The sequence below is a fragment of the Pagrus pagrus genome (genome assembly GCF_965226575.1).
Source record: "Pagrus pagrus genome assembly, chromosome: 6".
Lineage (NCBI taxonomy): Eukaryota > Metazoa > Chordata > Actinopteri > Spariformes > Sparidae > Pagrus > Pagrus pagrus.
In genome coordinates, this window is record NC_140190.1 from 26,596,723 (window position 1) to 26,612,038 (window position 15,316).

At 39.4% G+C, this 15,316-nt stretch overlaps 1 protein-coding gene across 1 annotated transcript in view; it reads right to left on the reverse strand.

The window, feature by feature from the left end:
* Positions 1-733: 733 nt before the first annotated feature.
* Positions 734-15,316, reverse strand: part of LOC311258186 (uncharacterized protein) — a 24,891-nt gene continuing 10,308 nt past the window's right edge. Inside the window, exons 2-8 of the mRNA XM_084354314.1 lie at positions 12,257-12,325; positions 8,868-8,957; positions 8,515-8,569; positions 3,091-3,137; positions 2,692-3,003; positions 2,547-2,597; positions 734-2,163 (exon numbers count right to left, since the gene is read on the reverse strand). Coding sequence (XP_084210440.1) covers positions 2,018-2,163; positions 2,547-2,597; positions 2,692-3,003; positions 3,091-3,137; positions 8,515-8,569; positions 8,868-8,922 — 666 coding nt within the window. The 5' untranslated portion in view covers positions 8,923-8,957; positions 12,257-12,325 and the 3' untranslated portion in view covers positions 734-2,017. The remainder of the gene's footprint in view (positions 2,164-2,546; positions 2,598-2,691; positions 3,004-3,090; positions 3,138-8,514; positions 8,570-8,867; positions 8,958-12,256; positions 12,326-15,316) is intronic.

Sequence of the window (15,316 nt, forward strand, 5' to 3'; positions counted from 1 at the left end):
TTTAATGTTAATATCCATATTATGAAATATGGGTGAGAATTTTTTTCTTGTCAGTCAAGGTTAACCCAGAATATGAGGTCATGACTGTCTGTATATAATAGAAGTTCATTTGTAGTTCATTTTTTAAATGAAAAATACATTTCACTGCTGTCATTTGCTTTATTTGGACCACAAGATAAAAATACTTATTGTTTTACAGTCAAATGGATGTTTTTCTTTTTTTTTTATGGTTCAGTGTTAAAAGTAAAAAGCAATTTAGCCAGACAATTAATCTTCATTCAGAGATTACATTCTGCTTAAATTCAGTTTGTGTTTTGGACCTGTATCTTTCAGACACTGTAATAATATTATACTATGTCACAATGGCTGAACCTGTTGACGATTTGAAATCTTGATTAAAAATTATTCCAACCTGTTTTGTTTTGTCCTGATATATTTTTCCTCTTTTTATACTTTCAGACTTAATATCATTCTTGGTACATATAATCCGAACTATTTAATGTTAAAAAATAAAACACAAAAAAGCATACTTATAAAATAAATTAAGGAGAGTGAACATGCACATACAGAATATTGAGTATGTGACATACGACTACTAATACAGCATTTTCATTTAATTTTTTTATTTAGAGAAATTAGATCTATTCAGATTATAATGAAAAGATTATAAAGATTTGTAAGAGTAAACTTCATTTATTTATTGCTTCAACACGTTCACATTGAATAGAAAATAGAAGTTTTCACATTTAACCGTGTCTCATACTGAAAATTGTGCAAACGTTAAAAGTTCATTACTTGATACCATCTGGTAACAAAGATAACGGTGTGATGGACAGCAGCTTACACTGCTGCTACATCTCATTATGTAAAAAAATAATCTGCATTTTCTTCACATTCAAAAATAAACACAAATCCTACACATTACTTTGGGAGGAGTCCTTGAATGGGTGGGTTTTGTTGCAGTTGGCCTATGAGATTACAGAAAACAACAAGCAACTCTGCTGCTTTACTGAGTTTTTTAGCCTTTCTTCTCATAGTCATGGGTGGGCATGGCTGTGCTCACTTGGAACTCAGGCCCAGCCAATCACAGGCCTTTAAACACACAAAGGGTAAAAGCTTGTTTCTTGGGCATATCATGGTCTTGAGACCAACACTGATAATTTGGTGTTTTCTGACATGCCCACTGCTTCAAAGCCATCACTCAAGGAACACCCCACTTTTTTCAAGCTTTAGCCCAGGTGGTTCATCCCTCCTTCTGATCGTACTCGTTCATCTTCAAGTTTGGATGGAACACACCAGAAAAACATGCATACAACAACCACCGCTACATATCAACACCCATCATTTAACACACACATATCAGCCATTACACATACACCATGATTATTATTATTATTATTATTATTATTATTGTTGTTGTTTTTTTTCTTTTGTTTCCTGAGACACATGCACACCGACATTTCAAGTTCACCCAGCAACATACACATTTGCTTCTATCTCTACCATTCCCGTTTTCCTACTTATGTAGCGCTAATCAAATATCCACCCCCGCTGAATGAATATGTTCATTGAACACCCACCCACACAAACAAGCCCCCTTCCATTGGGTCTGGAGGCTCTTCTTGATGGATGGGTGGTCAGTGTCACACACAACTAAGAATTTAAACAAAGAATTAATTAAATTAAGGGGGTGGAGGAAGTAGGAGTAAATTCATTTTAATTATTCATTAATTATTAATTTATTAATTTTCCTTTCTTTTCCCTCTTTTCTCTTTGTCATTCTTGCACTTTCCCTTTTAACCATCCCAGTTAATCACACACACACACACACACACACACACACACAAACCTTTCAACACCCTCAACATACAACGCAATGTACCCATTTGTTTTTGCTTGCTCATTTAATTGTCTAGTTTTGTCTTGTCCTACTGTCTCCAATTTTTTGCTGTCTTTTTTAAAATGTCTTTTCTGTGTCTTTCCTATCATGTCTCTCACTTGTCTTGCGTTGTATCACTTAATAAAAAACAAAATCTAATAATAATGATAATAATAACTTAGTAATAACAAAATAAACCAACAGACCAATAACTACTAAAACCAGTAAAACTACTGGTATGGTAATCCAAGCCCAATCTTGATCCACTGGTGGCTGTGTTTTACCTGATGGAAGAAAGTACATTTGTATGAGATATCTGATGTATCAACTCAACAGAGATCAACCAAACACATCACCATTTCACCAAATGTACAAAACTAGTAACCTGACACGCTAGATGGTTCGTCACACAGCGCAACCTGGGAGGTTATCCTCCGAAAGTTATTGGAAAAGGGAAGGTGATTGGGTGAACCATCCGTCTATCGCCATCTATGGTGGGCTAACTTCAACCTTTCAGACAGGAGAGTGCTACCACCAGCATAGCCATGTATTCTTGCAAATTCCACTGCCTTTCAAGGCAAGAAAATTAGACATATTTTTACGTCTGCAATATTTCTGCATAAATGTATCCACATAAAGTACATAACTATTCACCATGTTTACTTACCTTCAGTAGTTGTCGGTGGTGATGTTGTGGTTTTCTTCAAAACAAAACTTTCTATGGGAGAATAAGTGTTAAAACAGCATCTGCGTGTTTTCCATTTAGTAAATGAAATGAACCTAATCAGTAAAGTTCCACTAAATCAACTCACCAGATTCAGACTTGCCTTTACCACTAGAAAGATTACAAGTGTACCATCCCTCATCATCCTTTGTGAAGTTTAACAGTGTTAGATACACTTGTCTTTCAGTGGTATTGTAGCTGAGTTGCACTTGTCCTTTGTACTCATCAGCGATCCAAGCTTCATCCCTCTCCCCATTTATCATGCGAAACAAGATCTTTCCAGTTTCTGATGACAGCAACTCCAAATAGGCATTGGACATGTTGGTGGTGTCTGACATTTTCACTTGTACGACTGCTGAACTGCCCTGAAAGCTGGTGGTCACTTTCATTAAGTGTACCACTGTTAGGGAGAGAGGGAGAGAAATTAGCAGCGAGAGAGATCTAAATGGTGTTGAGTATTGATAATGAACTGAAGGTGGAAGCTTACCCCCAAAGGACAAGATGATGAGCAGGATCCTGCAGAACATCTTCTCCCTGTGAGAGGAGACAGAGGTGAAGAGTCAAGAACACATGATCAAAGTTCAGTCATCAGATGTCGTCCTACAGTATTTGGACCAAAACTGCACAATATAACACACTCGATTCAAGTCTCCACTGAATTAAGTCCAGTGTTGCCAGATTGGGCCACAAAATGATTTTGGACAGGTGAACAGAATTATACACAAAAATAAATCACAGTATATTGCTAATGCATTTACAAACTGTATTAATTGGTTACGCAAACACATCGAGTGAAATGCCACAACTTTAATATGACATCTTTTTTTTATTCTGCTGAGAGGAGACATGAGTTACCACATTTCCAACTACCTGTGATTTATAAACTCACAGGGGTTGTAGTGTTTTTGCAAATCTGTATTTAAGTGCAGACAACAGAAACAAAAGAAACCTCTGTGCTTGCATTACAGCATCATTTGTGTGGCTTGTTGATTGCGTTGGATTGCTTGCGTGCTGATCTGTCTTTCTTTGTCTCTCTCATTCGCTCCCTACTTATATTTTTGGCAATTATTGGGCTGGAAAGCTTCAAACCAATCTGGCAACACTGGTCAAGTCAGTGAGTTAAATACACACGCGGGAAAGAGTTGGAGAAGTCAGGTCCTCTCTACGTCACCACATGAATGTGCAGCAGTAATCACCAGACAGAGCAGAAAACAGGAGGATCCTGCTCATTCACGAGTTCTCTGTCCTGATTGGATAAAGTGAGCAGGGATACCTTTCTCTTTTACTACCAGAGCAGAAAAGTGAAGAGCCATGGATTACTGACCAATCACAATAACAGTGACTACTGTTGGACAAAGAGCTATCAGATACTTATTTTGAAGAATAACTAAACCACAGATGTTTGGCCCAAGTGCCTCTAGTATGACACGCCCATTCACTCCTTCATGCTGCCTCCTTCAGCCACTTACCACCACCACACACACAAACACATTCAGAATAGACACTATTAACTAACATATTAGCAAGGTTTTATTGCTACAGACACACGGCTGGAGATTCAGCCCTTATTTTACTTGGGATAACTTTTATTCTTAGAGTAGGCTGCTTATTTATAATCCCTTAAATTCAGTGTGAAAACTGCCAATATTGTTGGCACATTATAGAACTGACCTTTATTTGATTTGACAGTCAGTTGTTGACTACACACAGATGTTGATACAACCAATAGGCTTCTTCTATATACTGTATATGGCACTGACTCATAATGCAGGTTAGACATTATGATGTCTCAGACCTTCGCTTGAGGAAATTTTCTTTGAATTTCAATTCAGTACAATGGTGTAGTCTACGCGATACGCAGGTATACGCTGTACACCTACCAAGAAAGCTCCAGGATTTTCGTATACCCACTTAAAAATGTGCAAAGATCCATAACAATATAGTTTTGTGACAGAACTTTAACTTCAGTGATTTTGTTTTGCAAATACCGGGTAAATAACTGCAATAAAATAAATTTTGCAGGGGAATGCGTCTCCTCTTTTCACTTCCATTCAAGAATTCACCCTGTGCACTCTTTTTTTTTTTCCCCCTTGTGCGCTCTTTGTCTGTGGCTTGAGTTTGGCCGTGAGTCTGTGACCTATACCTGACGTCACCTATCAACGAACACAGTTGCTTGATGGTCATTTCCTCGGCTAGACACTAGCTCTGTGTCGCAAGTTTAAAATTAGCTAACATAATGTAGAAACACTTTTCTATAGTAATGTACCATATACCACCAAAGGAGATATGAAACAAAAGCAAACTACACTGTTTGAGTGTAAGCCTGGAGCTGCTGCTGCCGCTTCGGATGACACTGCAGAAACTAACGTTACAGAAAAGGAGCCTGATGCTAACGTCACACCTGGTACGTGAAAGTCACATACAAGTTAGCAGATATTATTGTAACAGCAGGGGACTGTTGGTGTGCGTATTGAATTATATTTACTGCTGTGCAATATCTAGTGTAACTGAATTTATCAGTTATCAGAAATCCACCCTCACTTCTCAGATTAAGATTTTATTTAGAAAACGTGATCAGTTTGTTGGCTCCACCTTGACAAACTACAATGCTAAAATGCTACTTAAACATTAATGCATCAGAATTAATAATCCAATTATATGATGCATAATGATATAACACTCACAGTGGCAATGTTTCTGCAATATGAGTACTTTTAATACTGTAAGTATATTTAGATGATAATACTTATGTACTGTTACTTGAGTAAGTTTTTGAATGCAGGATTTTTACTTGTAATGGAGTATTTTTCCATTGAAGATAAGTGAATATACTGTTTTGATTCCTCTCCTAATTGTGGTCTGGATGAGAGTGAGAAAAAAATACAAACAGGGCTGTATTTTTTTCTCACTCTCATCCAGACCACGATTAAAAAGCCCAAAGATCTGTGATGAACCCCCATGTGAAGCGCACCATTGACTGTCAAAGCAGTGACTGGCTGTCTCCTCCAGCCATGCGAAATCACCATGGATGGTGATTAACACTAAAACAGTAGAAAATCAGTCCAAAGCATTTAAATCTCTCCAGCTGTAAATGTCATATGCTGTTAAAGTCTTGTGTTGCTTATAATAAATTGTTGATAATACATACCCAGTCTTTCAGAATGCTTTCAATTATGTGTGGATGCATGTAGCCTACTGTATGTGTTAGTGAGTGTGGTGGTGCTTATGGGGTACGAGGCTGGGAGGGAATCATCACAGTATACCCACTACAATAAACTAGACTACACCACAAATTCAATACCCCTGATATATATCAAATGTGTTACATTGCTTATCTGTATGTAGCAATGTGCATGTTTGGCTCGTATTGAATAAAACATTTTAAAAAAGAAAGTAGTTTCAATGTAAAATAAAAGAAATCCATGGTTGGAACAAGGTGATCATCGGTATAGTGGAATGACTGCATGTAAACAACTTCATGGCAACAGCGTGGGCAAACATGAATTTTTTGCAGCACCTATATTATTCTGCTTGACTTCTTTTACACTGTTGTTGGCATTTACTAAGCTGCATTTGGTTTCAAAGCACTGCTGACATGTGACTGCATGAGTGAGGCTTTGACAATTAGAAAAGACGAAACCCAGGCCATGCTACAGCAAGCTGAACAGAAAGCTCTTTATGTATTTTCACTGCCTCTCCTTATCTCTCTGTTGATCTGCTCCAGCTGTTCTCCCTCCTTCGTTTTCTGGTTTAAAGCCAAAGCTACATTCCAGGAGGCAGCTATGCTAGCACCTGCACGTGGCTGTAGCCTCTTTTTACACAGAACGGCTATTCTTTGGACCTGGTCCAGAATGACACCTCGTGAGTTTACCTGTTTCAATAAAGATTATCATGCTCACAATACTCACAGGACAGTGTTTTACAGGTATGATGTTGCCATGGCCACCAGCATAGCACATTGGCATGCTAACATAAGCTAGTAGCTGCTAGTTTGACAAAGTTGACAAAGATTACAACCAACAACAATTTTGTGTGTTAATTCAAACTGTAGCTACTTACTTGGATGTTCTTCTCAGCATTCATTTATTCGTTTGCTGTCTGTAAAACACATGTATACCCAAGCAACGGCTTCCGTCTCCGGCAATGATACGTGACTTCACAAAATGCACTCTGTTACCCAGAGTGCATTTCGTGAAGTCATGTGTCAGTGTAACACTTACGCAAACAACATACCTGAGCAGCATGCTTAGGATACAATGACTCTGTGGTTTTGATGCTCAACTACTGTGCAGATGACAGAACATGCCTGCCCTCATCTACTCCCCGAACATACAGTAAATGTACATTTTTAGGGTTTCATTGCTCATTTAAAGTCTGCTCCGACTTGCTGCGGTTTGCTCTAGAGCCAATGACAAAGCAGTGTAGTTATTTCTGGCATGACTTTATCTACTGTACTTCCACAGGTGCATTTGAGGAAACAAGTCTGAACACATCAAAACTCCAGCAACAGTATAAATCTGGCCTTCAGCAGTTGGAGCTGGTATGAATCCTGTGGGGGGTAATTGGGGAATGAGGAGCAGGTGAGTAGGTGGATGTAGAAGTTTGACTTTGATCTCAAAATACCTACTTTAACCGCGGAATTCTGACAATTCTTTTTTTTTCTCAGAAGTTTTTTTTTTTTTTTTTTACAGTGGATCTGATCCTCTTCCGTACCTACATAAGTGATTTGACCAGAATAGTTTTCAAAGAGTAAAAAACAAAAACCTGTTCACTTAGAAGAAGGAAGGAAGAATTTTAATTTGATACATAGAAAACAAAAGAAAACAATAGAAAACATAAAATCCACAACATAGTGAAACTGGTACTCCGCATTTAACCCATGCCAAGGGTTGCACCTGGAGACATACTCCAGAGTTGAGCCAGTGCCTTTGTCCAGAGCACTGGCTGGACAATTAGTGTGCATGTTTTAATGTTGTGTGAAACCGGCGTACCTGTGGGGAAATCTATGCATATACGGGGGAGAAAACGCAAAGTCCACACAGTTTCACAGAAAGGCACTACACCCAGCAGGATTCCAACCCAGGAGGGTTGTGGTGAACAGTGCTAATCACTGCACTGCTGTAGCATTAATCAAATTAATGTTCTCTCATATGAATTTAGTCTTCATTCACTGAGGAAACATTAAATCTATCCTTCCTTATCCTATCCTTCATTTAGAAGATAACCAAAATTACACTATTTCTGGGTGCTGTATCATAGGCAACTGGACTTGTTTCAGTTTCCTGAAGACGTTTCACCTCTCATCCAAGAGGCTTCTTCAACTCTAACTAACTGGCCCTAGTAACCCACATGAAGGTCGGTTGGGTCAACGACCCTCAAGTGGCCATGACGACTCTGAAACTCAGAGCTTACACGTGTCCTTAATGACTCTGTAAGAACACACGTGAAGAACACATGGTTTAAAAGCCTGCAACTGCCCTCCAGTTAGTTAGAACTGAAGAAGCCTCTTGGATGAGAGGTGAAACGTCTTCAAGAAACTGAAACAGGTCCAGTTGTCTACAATACAGCACTATCATGACCTGGATGACTGAAAACCTTCATCAACTAAATGCATATCAAAATAAAAATAAGTGTAGGAAATGGTTGATTTCAATTTCAATTTAATTTTGATTTAATCCTGATTTGATCCTTCTTTTGAATAAATTATTTCTTTTTAATTTTCAAAAATAAACAATTTCATATTTGGTCTTTTTTTTCAGTTGCAGATTTTATGTTTTCTACAGAAGCATATTGCTGCCAAAAAACACAAAAAATAAAATCACAAGTTTTTTTAAATTCAAGATCAAAACTGGAACTTTCATTTTCAAATTGTATTTTTTCAATGAAATTTCCTTTTTTCGAATTTACAAACCTTTTGGTCTTGATCTGGCTCCACAGGACCCAGGGGCAAAGCTGGTTGCGAGCACCTGACAAAGGTAATACATCGGACATTCAATTTTGTTTCCTATATATTCATAAATGAATGTTAAACTGGTAATAATCAGATTAGAACATGGTAGCGACACATGCTCAGATCAAAAACTGAATCATCCAGGCAGGTGGTGTACAGCATGTTTCTCAGAGCTTGTTTGCTGAAAACAGCTTCTCAATACGTGGGAACATACAGCCAGCAAGTCATAAAACCAAAACTATATGCTAAAAGAAGAGAAACCCTGATAATTAGGTCTTTTTTTGACCTGCCCACTCCCTGCCCAGGGGCAATACCATGAGAAACATTAGACGGGATCCTCAGCAGTGTTCCTGGCCGAGTCATCTCCATTCAAATTCTGGAGCTCAGCTCATTCTGGGCTTCATCTGTATGAGAGATAAACAGAATTAAGTGCAGATCAAGAATCGTCACATACAAATCTAAATAAATTTAAACTACAAACATACCTCGACAACATTGCACTCTCATGTTAATGAAAGCTGCTCAAAGATATTAGCTAAAAACTGCGCCAAGAACTGTGCCAACAAAAAATGCCAACGACAACTAACGCCAGTCTAAGTTTACCTCTGGTGGAACTGGATGAAGAAAAAACACACCAGTGTCTGTATATAATATCTGATGCATCAACTCAGCAGCAGTGGACCACCACAGCAAGAACATTTACACCAACTTAACAACTGTAGATAATTAGAAGAACTTGACAGAATTCTGACAATTATGAATTTATACAACAATGCATATTTTTGCTTGAGAACAAATACAAGTAAGTAAGTAGGGCTCTTCAGGGTTGTTTTGCAGAAACAAGCAATCAGTTACACAACAAATATTACTCAGCTTGGCTAGATGGAGGTGCTATAAGGAGCTTGTTTACATCTTTGCCGAGGGCTGCTCACCAAGTCTGTTTCGGATTTAACATGTTGGATTATCCACCATTTTGTTCTTCATGAAAAGTTATAGAATACAAAATAGTGGACGTTTCTGCCTCTCAAAGTCAATGGTGTCCTCTGCACTGAGCCACAATTAAAGCTATGGTCTACGATTTGAAAGATTTGTTATTATTATTAACATCATTTAGATGGTGGTTATGACCCAATAGTACCACCCACACAATGTGGAAAGTAAAAGGAACCAAAAAAATCCATTCTCTCTAGTGTCTGTAAAACTGAAAAGAAATTGACCAATAGGAACCATCCGGCCCGGATGGCTCCTATTGGATCAATTTTCCGATCCAATCCTCGCTCACTCTCCTGCTCCTGCTCACGTCTGGTCCCGACCCACTTCCGCATTTGAAACTACAAGCGGATGAGAGGTTTGGTTCGCCCTGAGCAGTTCAGCTGCCTCTGCTTGCCCCACCGACAAAGAGTCAAAGAAGGAAAGTCTGTCACTGAAAAGACACAAAGCCAGATGAGAAACAAAGTGGGCTCAAACCGAATAAACATCGGGTCATCGTTTGAACGGTGGCGAAAGGTCTGTGAAGATATGGACCCGGTGCTGATACAGCGGCGTTTCTGTTGAGCAGGTAACCTTCGTCTTTATTGTGGATGTTGTGACACAGATAACTTTCATGCCGATGCTGGCTGATGACTGTGAAAGCTGCCGTTAGTTTGTTTCTGTGTTATTAGACGGTGTCTGTCTCTGCGGTGTTGTCAACACTTGTTTACTTGTTCGACGGAGACGTTAGCCTCTATGCTAGCATTGTAAGCTAACAACAAGCTACCATTGCTAGCATGTTTACACCAAATCAGCCTATTTATTTGCTCGTGGCAGCTAAATGAAGCAGCAAGTAAGATGAATGAAGGGATGGATGAAACCCCAACGCGAAGCGGAGGGGTTTCGGATTTATTTCCGGATTTTTATCTTATTTGTCCGGATTTATTTCTCCATAACAACCTCTCGCCCGGTCACTGCTCAGCTGTTTTGCTAACCCTCCTCCCGGTCTTGTCCGTTTGTTTTCAACGAAGCCTTTGCTAAATCAATATGATGGATTATCATAAACGCGTTACGATGTGTGTATTTGTGTGTCTTATCTGTCATAAACAAGAGATTACGGTTTACGGACACGTTTGTGTCGCGGTCTGTGTGAGTGTCGGAGCAGCTGTGTGTGTCCTAGCTGCTGTCTGGTGCTACTCAGACAGCAGCTGGGACACACACAGCTGCTCCGAAACTCACACAGGTTTGTTTTTCAGCCACAATGTGGAAGCGATCGTTGTGATGAAAGCTGACGGCAGCATCTGTTAGTCTCTTGGCCCTCAGTAACTTTTAGAAGTGGCTAACTTAGCTGTTGTAACTTATTACGTAGCTGTAAGGTAACGTACCTGTAGCATGCTAATGACGTTACGCTAGCTTGGCTGTGGAGCTTAGCTGTGGACATTGTAATGACTTACAAGATTTACGTGAGTTTCAACGTGCATTGTAATAACTTTATCTGTGAATCCGACATCGTTACTCCGCATTCAAAGCTGGGCTGTATTTGGTTTCTGCCGGCTTGTTGCTCTTGGTGCTTGTTGCGGGAGGTATAAAGTTCGTTGAAGAGAAAAAAAAAAAAAGCTTGTTGCGGGAGGTATAAAGTTCGTTGAAGAGAAAAAAAAAAGCTTGTTGCGGGAGGTATAAAGTTCGTTGAAGAGAGAAAAAAAAAAAAAAAGCTTGTAGCCGGAGGGGGTGTGTCGCGGGACTCCGAGGGGAGAGCGATACAAGCTCGGAGGGGAGGGGTTAAGGAGTATGGAGAGAATTTTGTTCCTTTATTATTCAATCAAATAGAATAGATTTGAAATAGATTTGAAACCAAGATCTGCAAGCAAAGGTTTTTAACTTGAAAGCAAAGAGGACTGATTTGCAAGCAAAGGTTTTTAACTTGAAAGCAAAGAGGACTGATTTATAAGCAAAATGGTTTTGAGTTTTGATTGAAGTTGAAGAAATATGCTCTCTCATATTTTTTTTTCAATTGCAACCTGTATTGTTTTGATCTCAAAAAAAAATAATTTGATTGCCACTTACTCTCTTTTGCTCTCAAATCTCTTTTTTGGTTTCAAATCTATTCTATTTGATTGAATAATAAAGGAACAAAATTCTCTCCATAAAGGAGCACAGAGGGGAGGGGTGCGTGTGGGGGGTGATGCTTTTTTCAAACCTTTCTCAGATCGTAGACCAGAGCTTTAAAGCTAGGTTTCATGAATTATTCTAGAAACACTTTTTGTTATATTGGTAGAATATCTCTTAACATCCAGCCAGCAATCAATAAATCAAATGTTCTGATGAATAAAAGAAAACAAAATTCCAGCTGTTGGCCAGGTAGTTGCACACGAATGGCAGAGAAAGTGCAGCCAAAATTTTCCAATGCTAGCATGCTAGCTTGACAGTGTTGAGGATTGACAATAGCCATGTTTGTTTTTTATGTATGTATATGTATGTATGCAGGGCTGTCAACTCTCATGCAATCAGAGTGAGTCACACAAATGACCATTTTCACACGCACTCACGCAACGCCGCTATTTCTCACGCCGTCAAAAGTAATACTGATAAAACATTGATTAACATTCTGCTCTGGAACCTTAGCTTACTATTTGTTTGCAAAGGGACCATGTCATGGTCAAAATTCGAATTATTATTTTTTTTTTTTAAATGTTCAATACTGTATAGAGACATTCTCCACATAGCCTACAGGTACCTGCTCTTTCATTGTCCTCCCTTTGGTCTGCTGCAGGATCCCTGAACACATCCCTATCTGCTAGAATACCTGAAAATCAAATGTAAACATAATATTTTATAGCTTATTTATGAATGTACGTATAGTCAATATTGGTATCCCATTGCAATTAATACAAATGATTATGGGCAAAGTTGCCACTAACTTATGGCATTTTCACATGCCCAAACACTGGACCAGTTACGCCACTCTAGTGTAGCATAAAAAAGACATATCTGGATGGAACTCACATTAAAATCCTCTCTTCACTACTGATGTTTGGTGAGTCCAACCTGTTCTACTAACGGTAATGACTGTCATCTTGCTATACAAATTCCTGTATTAGTAAACCATAGACCCACATCCAGAAATGTCGCTGTAACATACAGGAATCAAAACAATTTATTACTGGTTCGGACTCAAACTATCAGTCCCCCACAAAGCCATGCACCTCAAACAATAAAAATGGCTTTATTAAATGTCAGGTCACTAACTAATAAGTCATTTATAGTTAATGACCTTATAAGCACTCATAACCTGGATTTCACTCTACTGACTGAGACCTGGCTGGACAGAAATGGCACAGTTGCACTCATTGAGACAGTACCTCCCAATTTTAATGTAGCGCCCTGCTATAAATGATATGTTATTTCATGTGTTTGGGTTTACAAATATTCAGTATATTTTGCAATATTGCCTGTTAAATTAGTTCTATGGTGAAATAACCTTGAAGTAATACAGAGAAATTAATAAGTGCACTTCATTTGGGGAAGGTACTAAAATGTCCCATGTTTTTCATGGTTTGTGAATGTCTCATGACGTTTCTTTTGTTTGTTTGAGTAACCAGGTATCAATCTGTTATTAGCCAATCCGTGCCTGTCAGAGATGAGTGTCAACTACCTACCCGGATTCGGAAGGGGGTGAGACTTTAAAAAAGAGAGGAGACAAGGCTCGGGCTAGTAACGGGGAGAGACGAGGAAAAGAGTGACAACACCATGGAAAAGTAGTTGTAAGCTATTTGAGACCCTATAAAGTTACTGTTGTTACTAAAACCTTAAACCGGAAGGTCAGTTTGTGTGTTACCGGTACCAAATGTGGAAGTAAGCCGAGTTCAGAGCTGTTTCAGCCGGGAATTGTACTGAGTGTCCGAGACGCCATTATCGTTGTGTATAGAGCTAGAGTTAGCCTCGTCTCTGCTAGCTGGAAGGAGACCGCGTGTGTGTGAGGGAGAAATATTTTGCGCCGAGTTTCCTGAGTGAGTATGAGCACTATTTGAGCTGGTAACAATATGGAAATGTATGAGAACGAACAGTGAGTTTATTAGTGTTTTGAATTATGCTCAGTGTATCTCCGACCTACATGCCTGCCTGCCGCTGATCTGCTGCGGCTGTAGAGGGTGCTCAGGATCCACGCTGTCGCCAGAGAGACTGCTGCTGCACGAGGACGTGTCAGCAGGACTAGTTTCTTCATCTCCTGTAACCTCACTCCTCTGAGCGAGGGTTTGAGGAAACTGTGGTTATCCGTGAGTACTGAGAAACACTTTCACAAGGATACATGAGCTCCAACTCGACATGCGCGCCAACGATATGGTACCATAACTGACTTACAAAACCGGGTACTTATTTATTTTTTTATTTTATTTTCTGAACTCAAAGGTCACCAGGTCAAAAGTAAAGGGCGATTGCCTATGTTTTCTTTCTGTGTAATAAACACTTCTTCCTGTTGCAACGTGTATTTGCAGTCACAAATGTTTATTTGAATGTGGTGTTATTAGGCTATAGTGTGTTAAAGGTACATGCATGGGAGTGTTAAAGTTCACAATAACAATGTAGCTATAAAATAGCTAACCAGGCCTCTCTGCACCCTAGGCAAAGTCATACGCTCTAGTTTAAGTAAACACATTAAAAGGTTGATATTTTCGTGGACTCCCTCCAATTCAGTTCCTAGGCTCGAGGTGTCATCAGGTATAAGGGGTTTTACCATGACAATGCTGTAATAAAATAGAGTTGGTTGGGAGGGCTAGACGTGGGGGCTCGTCCGGGATCTTACATTGTTTGGGATTTTACATTGTTTACTGTTTTCTGTATTTGTGAGCAAAATAAATGTGAACGAAAAGCTAAAGTTAATGCTAACTGAAGTAGCTATAGCCCTGTAGCCACTAAATTTTGAAGTGTGTATTTTTTGTGACTGGTTTTTGTAAAGCTAAAAAAAAAAAAATGGAGTCAGAACAAATATTCAAATGGTGTGTCGACAAAGGTATTGATGTTAAGAAATCACTTGTGCTTAGTGAGGTTTCTCTTGAGGTTACTGATGAGACCATTTATAAGGTACTTGATGAAGCTAAATATTTGGTCGCTCTAAAGTAAGAGGACGGGGTTTAGCACACACTAACAAGCAGTCAGTCTTAGTGGAAACCACAAATGACCTGACTCAGGCTGACCTACCTGAACAGTTGGTAGTGGACCAATCAGACATTTGGGTAATTAGTATCCCTGACACTCAACATTCCCACTTACCTGTTGACAAAGAAGGTTTTCAGTCCAAGCTAGTGTCATTTCTAGCCAGTGAAGGGATGACTTTAGATGACGTCACAGGCTTGTTAAGCCTAGTCCTGCTCCACCCACTGCTCCAGACTTGAACACAGAGCTTGTGAATGCCATATCCTCACTTGTTGAAAAATGTCAAGCCCCGCCTGTGGACGCACAAGGCTATCGCAAACTTCGCTTGTTCTCAGGCATGAAACCAACTCCACATGGAGAAGAGGAGTACGATGCTTGGGCGGAACAGACCACACATATGCTGGATGAGTGGCAGTGTTCTGATGTCGTCAAGAAGCAAAGAATAGCTGAGAGTCTTAAAGGCCAGCAGCAGACATTGTTCGGGGTTTGAGAGCCACTAACCCATACGTCAATGCCAGTGAGTACCTTAAGGCCCTAGAAACAGCTTTTGGAACCACAGACAGTGCAGCTGATCTCATGGTGAGGTTCCGTAACACATTTCAACAAGAGCTGAGAAGCTGTCCGAATACTTACTCAGACTAGA